The sequence below is a fragment of the Protomyctophum bolini genome (genome assembly GCF_963924005.1).
Source record: "Protomyctophum bolini genome assembly, chromosome: 4".
NCBI lineage: Eukaryota > Metazoa > Chordata > Actinopteri > Myctophiformes > Myctophidae > Protomyctophum > Protomyctophum bolini.
Genome location: NC_137865.1, coordinates 31,246,086 through 31,257,747, shown reverse-complemented (window position 1 = coordinate 31,257,747; position 11,662 = coordinate 31,246,086). Strand labels below are relative to the sequence as shown.

Here is an 11,662-nt window from a genome sequence, read left to right as displayed (position 1 = left end):
AAGTGACGCGCTATGAGCTTGTATATCTGCTACAGTGTGCTGCGTATCTCTCCCCTTCTCTCTCTCCCTCATTCCTGTCCATCTTCACAAATCAACTATCAATAAAGGCAGAAAAGCCAAAAACGAATTATTAAAATCTAAAATGACACAGATGCTTATTGTGTTTTTTAATGGGTTAAGCCCATACCGTGCGCGTGTACATCTGTGTGACGCACGCGGGTGAGTGAACACATGCGTGCATTGTGCTTCGGAATGTATGTGTGCGTCGCTTGCATGAGTTTGTGAGCAGTCAGTGGGTGTTGATGCATAATAGTCTTGACAGTGTATGTGTGTGTGTGTGTGTGTGTGTGTGTGTGTGTGTGTGTGTGTGTGTGTGTGTGTGTGCGTGCTTGTGCATGGACATGTGTGCAGAACCTGGGGATGTTTTTTTTTCAGCTCTGACACTGATGATGTGTTTCGTGGCCAAAGGCAGAGCACTATACGGCACAGACTCTGTGTTGAACTCTGACCCTGGCCCACATCAGGATCAATATTATGTCTCCCATCACCTTCTCCTTCACTGACTCTCTCTCTCTCATCCCTCTCATCCGTGGACTCGCTCGCCAAGTTGCAGCGCAACATGTTCATTCCAGTAAAAGGCACAAAAGTCGTGCTTACGCAACGCCTTTGTTGGGAACAAGGGCATCTTTCAATATAATATCAGTGGTGTTTGTATGTTTGTTTGCATGCCTTGCAAACCCCTCTCCCGCTGCAGTCCAAAAATCATGACATCTGTGACTAAATTGCACTGCCAAACACTTAAACTCACCCAGATGGTGCGTGTGCGTGTGTCCGCGTGCATGATGTGTTTGTGTGTGTGTGTGTGTGTGTGTGTGTGTGTGTGTGTGTGTGTGTGTGTGTGTGTGTGTGTGTGTGTGTGTGTGTGTGTGTTGCATGCTTGTGTGTATAAGCGAACACAAAACTCATGCACAGAAGGCTGTAACAGATTCTCCGCTGTTCATGTATGCATGTGGAGGAGTACACATGCATCCGTGGCCAGACGCACAATGAAAGGCAGATTTTAATAGTATTTTTTTAACACATCAAGGCTCTGTATAAAACAGAGAAGGTTGAGCGTTTCTCATGCTTTCAGGAAGACCATTTGATCCCTCGTTAAGCTTGAGAGCAGAATCCTAGGCGGAAGGAAACGCAGATTTTGTCACCGGGTCAAGCGAGAGCTGAAACGCTGCCCGCTTTCCAGAACGCAACATGTATGTTCTGAGTACGAATCCAACATGTATGTTCTGAGTACGAATCCAAGAATCCCTCTATTTAGCACGCATGCTGCAGGATGCAGAGCCTGTGTCTGTTGGCTGCCGATCAAGGACCAAGTTCTAATGTATATGTTCATCACATAGCTTGACATATTGGTTCGCTACATGTTTAAGCATTTATTCATATTTACATGTCGATTTCAGCCCTTACATTTATTTCAGACATGCTTTAGTATGTGAAGAGTCTGCCTGTGCCATTCATTTTAGATTAAAAAACAAAAACATTTTATTCTGATTTGTTTTCTGATTCTGTAATAAATATTGTGATATGGCATAAGCATTCCTGCCAACCCTCCTGCATTTACACCCATGACTGCGTGGCTCTGTTCAGCTCCAACAAAGTGATCAAGTTTGCAGACGACACCACAGTCATAGGCCTGATCACAGACGATGATGAATCAGCCTACAGGAGAGAAGTGGAGAACCTGGCACAATGGTGCCAGGAGAACAACCTGCATGGCTCTCAACGTTGACAAAACAAAAGGGCTGATCTTCGACTACAGGAGACCTCCCAGAGACCACTCTCCCATCCAGATTGGGGGTGCTGCAGTGGAAAGGGTCAGAGAGTTCAAATTCCTGGGGGCGCACATCACTGAGGATCTCACCTGGGCAGTACAGACAGAGCGGGTGGTGAATAAAGCACAACAACGCCTCTACTTCCTGAGGAGACTTAAGAAAGCTGGCATGGGCCCTAAAGTCCTAAAAGCTTTCTACATAACAGAGGCACCACAGAGAGCATCCTGACTGACTGGCTGCTTCACTGCCTGGTATGGCAGCTGCACCGACCTCAACCGCAAAGCAACGCAGAGGGTTGTGCGACAGCATCAGCGGATGTGAACTCCCCCCCATCGAAGCCCTGTATGACGAACGTTGTGCCAGCAAAGCTTGTGGAATTATGAAGGACCCGAGACATCCCAACCGCAGGCTGTTTGAGATGCTGCTCCATGGAAAACGTTTTCGCAGTCTCTCAAAGCCACTGGAAAAAGACTTCTTCCCCCGAACAATCAGATACATGAACAAACTGATAAGAACCAAAGCAGAACCGGGCAAAGGAAAACTCTAGCCTCCCACCCAGTGTTGGGAAAAACATTTTTTTTAATTAACTAGTTTAGTTCACAGTTCAGACATTTAAAAAGGAACTAATTCAGTTCATAGTTCATAATTCAACATTTTGAACTAAAGCTCATGGTTCCAAAAAATCTTTTTCGCCACAGCCTATAGCCATTTGCGCACCAGCTGAGACAGGGATTTAGAGAATGCTGACAGGCACTCAAATGAGATGTTAACGTCCTATAGGTAGACTTAAAAATAAAACTAGTGTTGACTAATCAATACAAGTGGCTCTTATTTTGATGAGGCAGTTTCTGCACAGGAAGTCCGTTTGACTTGTAAACAAGCTACGATGGATGAGCTGTCAAAGTACTAGTCGCTAAACTACGTTAGCGATCATATTTACAATATGAAAACTGTCACTTAGACAATGTAGGTTACACACGCTGGAATTAAACATGGAACCTGCAGGCAGCAATAGGTGAGTTTTAGTTTAGTTTAGTTTATTTGATCTTCCTTCAGTTTCAGATACAAAATGTAAAGACAATGAACGTAAGCTGGTATGAAAACAAAACCAAAAAACATGAAGATGATCAAAAGGAGTAGGCAGAAGCTAAAAGCTTATAAATGCCTACCCTACTTACAACATAAAATGAATCGTAATACTCATTACTAATTCATTGTATACTGTATGTGGGCACTAACAGAGAGACTTTGCATATTATGCTACATGCCTGCCTGTCACTTGTGGAGCAATAGAAAGCTCCTGTTGTAAAGGGATTCTGTATTGTATATTTTAATGTATTGTACCTTTTTTAAGTTTTTGATTCATGGGTTTTTTATTATTGTTTGGACCCAATGTTTTATACATTTGTGTCAATAAAGTAACAAACTAACTAACTAACTAACTATGTGTTGGACGTTCGTGGTTGTGCTAATGATAATGATTTGGCGTGCCCCAAAATGGGTTAAACCACCAATAGTGCTTGCCACAATATTGATCTTGAGATATTTGGTCAAACACTATTATCTTTGTTCATACCGCCAATAAATAAATAAAAACATTGTGATCGGGACATCCCTAGTATCTTTATTATATCCATATCATGATAGACTGCCATGGATTATTGTCTGTGATTTTGGATAATGTAGGTGTATATATATAACGGATCAGGAAAAATCAGTATGGGCAGATACTCAAAATCAAATGATGGGAATCGGATCGGGAGCAAAAGCGTGGTCCCTATAGTCAACACCATTACGCAAAAAAACTAACAAAAAAGAAAACAAGTGAGAGAGGGAGTAAAAGAGCTCCCCCATCTCATATCCTTAATCACTGCCTTTTACAAGGGGATATGAGGGGGAGATGTGTGTGCGTGAGCAACACAGGAGGATTGCATCGGAGGGGACTGCAGGTGCTATGCACAGCTGGGCGGCCGACTGCTGCTATTCATGCCAGAAACGAAGAGAGAGAGAGAGAGAGAGAGAGAGAGAGAGAGAGAGAGAGAGAGAGAGAGAGAGAGCTAGCTGCAGGGATGTCCGGGGAAACAAAAGAGGGCACAACATGAATATAAATAATTCAACTGAGGAAACAAAGTGTCAGTAAAGGAGGACGCAGGAAGCGAGGACACGTGAAGGGATAGATATGGTGTGGCTGACAAGTCGACGGGGAATTTGGGGGAGACAAATCCGTCTTTTGGCAGATGAGGTGAACCGAGACGAGGACGCGAAGTGACGGAGGGAGATGTTTCGTGTGACATTAAGCAGACACCTCTGACATCACCTGATCTCCTCACACACACACACACACACACACACACACCACGGTCTCAGCTGTGAGGTCGGCCAGACCACCCTGCAGAACCCCACCCCATCCCAACCGTCTACCAAATAGCGCTATTTGCACTTTTCTCACACATTTTGTTTCGGGGTGTAATGCTGCGTTCACACAGGCAGATGCAAAAGATACAAAGATGCAAAGCTACACAGTGTATTTGTAGCTGTTGTAGCTTTTGCAGCGGCTACAAACGTCGGATGCATCTTTGCATCTTCATGTCGCTGCATGGCTTCCATTGACAATGAATGGTAGACTGTAGCTTTGCATCTGCCCGTGTGAACGCGAAATAAGTGTCTCTTAACCCTATAACCTGGCCTAAAGCCTGATGTGACATCAGATCTCTAACGCATACAAAACCCAGGCGAGCTGAAAAGTTTATGCTAGACCAGCAATAGCTATCTCTTCTAGACCTTTTTTTTTCAACCTGCTGTCTATATTTTGGGCATTCTCATTATGAGAAAACATTTTCCAAAGTTTAACAACAAACAAAAAAAGTGTGTGGCATCATCTTGTAAGTATAACACACGTCTTAAGTGGTGAGTGGTGAAGGGAACAATGAAATGGTCACTGGAAGTGGGGGATATATTACTATGATGAAGTACGTTGACCACACAATCAACTCCATTGAATTCCGTATTGATTTGTGGAAATATTGCATGTCCTGCGGTATGAGAGTTCATAATCCTGAGGGAGGAAGAAGTTCCTCCATTGGATCCATCGTCACTTCGTCTCCAGTACAATGGCTCACATATTATTGCACACTGAGGCACGCAAACACAGAAAACACCCCCATTGTGATTCGCTATAGCTCCAAAACACATGGCTCTCCCCGGGGAGCCCGCTGTTGTGATTTCCGCTGCAGAGAGTCATTAATATACACACACGCACGCGCAAGCATGCGCACGCACGCACGCACGCACGCCAGGACTACAAGACATGCCTGTAGTCCTGGACCAAAATACACTTACAGACCTGCATCTACATACACACGCACACCCTTTTAAAAACAATCGCGCTCCATGTATACGAACTAATGTGCACAGATATTATAAATATGTATTATATGATGTATATACTCACGCAGGTACACAGGCACGCACACACGCACACGCACACAGAGAAACAGCGCTTTCCGCTGTGTGGGGGCTCATAAAGGAACACATGGGTCTTTTAGTGGTTCTTGCACCTGTCAGTGTGTTTACACAGGGGTGGGGGTGGGGGGGTAAATGTGTATACGTGGTGGGAGCGAGTGAGGGATCAGCACGTCGGTAGGAGGAGAGGTGGATGCTATGTGTTAGTGTGTTTGAAGAAGGTGTATGTGTGTGTGTGTGTGTGTGTGTGTGTGTGTGTGGGGGGGGGTCTGAGGGGCTGACTATAGGTGAGTGTCCTCTGTGTCGCTCTGCTGCAAACGGGACCCGTTGCTGATGAGCCCCTCTCCACACCTCCAATGCAAACACGTTACCGCCTCCGTTCCCTCCCACTCTTCCTTTCTTTGTCTTTCTCCCTCTTTCCTCCACACACATTCAAACAAAGACATAAAAAAACAAACACTACATTTCCCATTCTAAACCGTCACTGCTCAGTCGTTAGTTGTCCCTTGGCCCCCCACAACAATCCTCTATACAATCTTTCACTGCGACAGAAGCCGTCCCTCCCCAGTGCACCCCCAAACAAACACCCCATCCCACTCCCCCCCCCTCGCAGTGTGCGCCTGCATGGTCTCAGTCACTCCTCGCCTCAACGAAGACACAGAGGAGTTGTAGAGGGAGCTTTTTTAGAGAGCCCCCCGACCACTCATAAACATCAGTATAATGGCTTCGGGGCGAAGGAACCTCGCCGCGTCGCTCCTCAGTTTCCGATGACCCCGCGTTCCACAGCAAAAAAGCCTGTGGGTGTTCTTCATTGACGTCTACTTAACAGCAAGGCATGCATCCCCGCCGCGCTGCTCAGGCCTCGTCTCTGTCCGTCCCAAAGACAACTTTGACCGTGATTTGTGTCACAGCAGCACTGTGGCTGACTGGTTTAAGACTCGGGCCGAGTGAGGTCGATGTAAATCAAACGAGGGCGGCGTGAGGAGTCCCTCGCTTTGTTGCTTTGAAGTGCAGTACGTAAGGACGGAATTATGCAATGGAGAGCGTCCGTTTTGTTTTTGGGCCCTAAAGCATAAACACCACTTTTTGACCTGCATTGAGAGGTGTGTGTGTGTGTGTGTGTGTGTGTGTGTGTTTGTGCGTGCGTGTGTGCACGTGTGAGCACGTGTGAGCACGTGAGCATGTGAGCGCTCTCTGACCTCTTCCCTGACTTCGGAGCCAGGTCTCTGGATGTACCAGCGGATCTGGGCCTGCTGACTTTTGGGAATGCACTCCAGGAAGGTGGCATTGCTCTGGACTCCGAAGAGAAGCTTCTCCTCCACCCGTCCTCGGCCAGAACCTGGAGGGAGATCAGACGTATATGTACTGTTTATGCATCGTTTACTGCAGTTGGTTCCCAAATCTGTTTAGCCTGCTGTGACCCAAAAGACCGTCCTCTGGGACCCAAATGAGTGAAAATAGCCCATCTTCGCGTCGCGTTGTGATCTTGTTTTCTAATTTATGGAATTTCTTCGGTTTTTATTTCATTTATTCAAGAAATTACTTAGAAAATCATTTAATTTCATGAAAACAAAAAAAAGCTAACGTTTTCATGAATTAATACCAAATTAATGATTATACTATTTATATAAATCGTATAAAGACTTTAAATTATAATTTAAATAAAAATGTGTCCGTGACACACAAATGGGACTCACTGTTTGGGAAACAGTGGTTTACTACATGCGGTAGTTCAGTATGTATCAGACATACCGCCACCGGTACAGCAGTAGTGTTTCTTTGAGTAGGTGATGTTGTTGTATAGTTAGCTATTATATAGCCCATTCAGAAAAGAGGATCAGTGATATTTGGCACAATACATGAAGGAAACGTTTATTTGATTAATTTCAGCTGTACAAATCTGCAGATAGGCTACAGCTTGAGAGGCTCAATTGGAGGACAAACGACAGCCAAGGACAAAAGATCTCTTCATTTTCCGCGCGACCGCAAACCGCTTGCAAGGCCTTTGTTGTAACGTCGTGGTAGATAGCGTGGTAGATCGGAAACGAATAACACAGCGGAAACAAATAGCACAAGAGCCAAATACTACAGGTCACTGATTTACCTGCTCTGTGTCCATTTAGTTTGGCCGGTGTGGCTGCTTAAAGGAGAATTCCGGACTAGCTGTTTTCTTACCGTAATCTAATATAATTATTATAATATGTATACTAATGGATATACAGTATCTTATTATATTCATTAACCAGTGGTAGAGGCAAAACATATTTAAAATAAATCCTTCTCTAGCGCGCTGTATAGCTCTGAGCCGGGAGGAGGGGTTTATCGACCGCTCGCCTTTTTACGGAAGCTCATTTGGGACAAAACACTGTGTGGACACATCACCATTACGAAAGACAGATGAAAAAAATAATGAAATAAAATCAAAAATGTTGTGCGATCAAAATAAGCGACTTTCCCGATAAACCTGCCATGCACGGTCAGAGCTGAGGTGTGCTTGGGATTTTTCTTCTCTTTTTTTACCACTGTCAAAATTCGGTAAGAATACGGCTAGTCCAGAATTCTCCTTTAAATGAGTAAAGGGCCTCTTAACATCATTCCAATGTGTTTTATTTCAGGTATTATTCACTGATTAGCTAATGCAGCAGAGGAATCGGGGGAATAGAATGAACATATTTCTGCTGTTAGGAAGAAACCATCTAACAAAACAAAACAAAACTGCCTCATCAAATTTGGTATAATTGTAACTTTATACTTGCATGAGAAGGGGAGAGGTGGTGGAGTTTGTGCTGTTTTTTCTGTTTCTGACAATGCACTGACATTCTACTGAATTGCCAGTGGCAGTACACGTGAAGTTCTCAAACGGCACATGTTGTACACACTACACAGTGTCTTAAAGGTCAGGACTAAGATACTGGAAAACAACAGCTTCTTTCCAAGAACTGTGATGGATTGATGGACTCATACCTTCATTCTCCCCCAAATACACATACATGTAGTGCACGCGGTCACGGTCGCAGTCATGCATGCACGCACAATCACAGTCACACACTCACAGTCAGTCCTTCACGCACACACGCACGCACACACACACACACACTTACACACACACACACACACACACACACACACACACGCACTGCGAGTAGGGCAACACGCCGAGGGGGCAACAAAATAATATGATTAATAATAATAAATTTATTTTTTTTAATAACGCAAACAGCGATAGTACGCAGCACTCTCGTCGGGGTGGGGGGGGGCAGCACAAACCAAATGGTAAGCAAATGGTCAGCGACATCCCTGCACACAAACACACACACAGCCTCTGTTCTCTTTGTTTGTGATGCCAGATGTGCAATATAATATGAGCTATTGGGCAAGTGCAATATCTTATCTAGTGGATGAATTATCATGATTCTCAAAATGTATTATCATGCATTATGGATGTTTTTATTCAACAACTTACTATGATTAATTGACTATGACGGCCTAACGGCGGGGCTCCACCGGGCGCGTCAGCGTCGCGTCTCCGTCACCGTCAGGGAATGTTCCCTTTTTAATCAATGAAGGGTGGCTCCACTGCCCGCGTTGCGTGACTGCATTAAAATTGTCCCGGTTCTTTTTCTGACGCACACGACAAAGACGCAACGCGCCCAGTGGAGCCCCGCCGTAACAGTTTATGGCATAGTGCTGCTGTATCTGTATGTCTTTCTTGATGCTGCTATATTTGTTTCTAAGTGGATGCACTAAGCAAAAGCTTGGTGCAGTGACAATAAACAACTATAAATGCACTCTGTTGAGCTGCCAACTTGCGCATTTCACACAAGTAGGCCATGTATGGCCTACTTGCACGCAAGCAGAACGCGCCATGAGATGCGTTCACCACTGGCATCACCGCGGACAAAAAAACATACCCAGCCGATCGCTGTTCTTGGTCCCTGATTGGCCGACTGAATACACCGACATACATACCCAGCCGATCGCAGTACTTGCACACTCTGCTTGCGCAAGTAATAAACATCAAATTTATCTAAAGATACGGAAGTAAAAATGGAATAAAGATCTACGTACTGTCCTCTGTGTCCCAGCACTGAACGGCAGGGTCTCCATTCTTGATGTCCTGTCTCCTGGCCCTCCTGGAGAACACACGCACGCGCACACACACACACACACACACACACACACACACACACACACACACACACACACACACACACACACACACACACACACACTAGTTAGTTGAGTGAGGCTACAAGTTCACATTCTGTCTGTGGGATTTGTTATGCACGTGTGACTGCATGAGGACAACATGGCCTGTGGGGGTAGCAGGGTTCCGTGGTCGTTAACATTTAAGGAGCCATTCCCAGACTGATAACCCATCGAGTGTACTATGTCTTGTTCGCCCTCTTCGAGAATGGATAAAGATTCTGATAAAGAAATTGTTTAAAACAAGTTCCACATGTTTCCCTGCATGAAAATAAGCTTTGATGGAAGCGTCGTGCAAAATGACCCACAAAAATGCACCTAAATTGAAATGGTTTCAGATAGTTTTTTATACTGTGTGACAAACTGTATATTGTGGCCATTTAGACTAGAAAACAAGAGAACAAATTGTGAAACCGAAGCATCTTTTCTCTGAATTCAATAAAACCGTGTACAGTGAGTGTATAATCGTGTACAGTGAGTGCCAAACACTAAATCAGCCATTACAATGTGAACAGTCTCTCGAAGTAGGGCACTTACGGTCTTTCTATCGTTATATCTTTATTTTATTTCTCCTTTTATATAAAAATCGTATAAGAAATCATATATAAAATGTCACACTTAAAATAACCCATTTAGACCTGAGGCCGATTCTAAAAATGTCAAATGATTATAAAAAATGTAATAAAAATATTGAATACTGAAGGGTAAAACCCCAACAGGGGTTCCCATCCTAAATGGGATAATGTATGTCACTACATTCAAGTCTTTCTAGTTTTAATGTCTGTGATGAGATATGTGTTAAACTGAGAGCTCCAATGTATGCACGCTACATTCCAGATATCACCTCATCACTGGCTCTCCCGGCCTTCACATCTTCATAACAGCTGCTCTTAATAACGGCCAATTTAAACAAAGACTATGCTCTTGGTTCATTTAATAGGAACAAGACTCACTGATTCTGACGTTCAATTACCAGCGCTTCGGAGTGTTGCTGCAATTTAAGCAAAACTGAATGGAACACAGTTAGTGGCAGACTACCTGCTCCGACTATATACAAGTCCCGCCCCCTTTCAGAACAACGAGCGGCCCGGAAGAGAATTTCCCATTCATTTTTACCATAGACGATGCAAAAAGTGTTTATTTAATGTCCTTTAAAGCCTCGGACAAAGCTAACTCGGCTCCTGACAAATCATGACAATAAACAAAACAAATTGGGCCGAAAAAATAATTAGAAAGAAGAAAAACTTAAAGGTCTTTAAATAAATCGTTTCTGAAACATCTATGGGAAAAATGTATGGGAAATTCTCTTCCAGTTACGCTCTGACTAGACCTCAACTAAAATTATTTTAATATCAGAACTCAAGAATTGGAAATGTATTCCTGACTATTGTCACTAGACCGGCCGTTAGCTCTTGCATGGGTTCGAACAACTTAACGTTCAAAGTCTCCTTTTCCCCTGCAAACGACGTCAGACCCTGCAATATCGGCTGAAATGCACGCAATCAGTGTCAACACAAGTGGTTTCAGACTCTTCTATGGTTTTGTTCACTTGGTCTCCTCCGCTGAGTTTTCATGTCAGCACCTCCTCCCTGTGTGTCAGCCCTGTTGGACCGGCAGGTCATCTCTTAGCCCACGCTCAATGACACATGTGAAGATCAGCTTTCAAAAGAAAGAGCCCACTGCGCTAAAAGCATCGCTTCCACCGTCCACACATCGAATAACAGCATCCCCACTGACCCCAAATGCCGTGGTGTGACCCCCCCACCCCCTCACAACAGCAGGGCACAGCTTGCTATCTGTAACCGATAGATCCACAATAGAAAAGTGTGCGCACGAGCAAAAGGCATACATGTATGCACGTGCGTTCACATTTTTTGCCCCTCAAGGACTGCACTCCTGAGCTGTTGGAATGGCAGTAGCATTAATCATGTGAGGAACGGCATTTCCAATCAATGCCTCAGTCCTGAGACGGACTAACGCCCTGTGGCATGGAAACAAAAAAACGCTGAAGAGGTGAAAAGGACTGGAATAGAAAACATATTCAGTAAGAACCCTGAACTCCTCCTGACAGAGCAACAATAAAGGACTAGAAGGCGCGCACGCACGCACACACACACACACACACACACACACACACACACACACAGCCACACAGCCACACACGC

At 44.5% G+C, this 11,662-nt stretch overlaps 1 protein-coding gene across 1 annotated transcript in view; it reads right to left on the bottom strand.

The window, feature by feature from the left end:
- The window catches only part of sema3d (sema domain, immunoglobulin domain (Ig), short basic domain, secreted, (semaphorin) 3D), a 57,429-nt gene that overhangs the window by 3,643 nt on the left and 42,124 nt on the right, over positions 1-11,662 (bottom strand). The window contains exons 16-17 of the mRNA XM_080761547.1: positions 9,360-9,424; positions 6,491-6,630 (exon numbers count right to left, since the gene is read on the bottom strand). Coding sequence (XP_080617673.1) covers positions 6,491-6,630; positions 9,360-9,424 — 205 coding nt within the window. The remainder of the gene's footprint in view (positions 1-6,490; positions 6,631-9,359; positions 9,425-11,662) is intronic.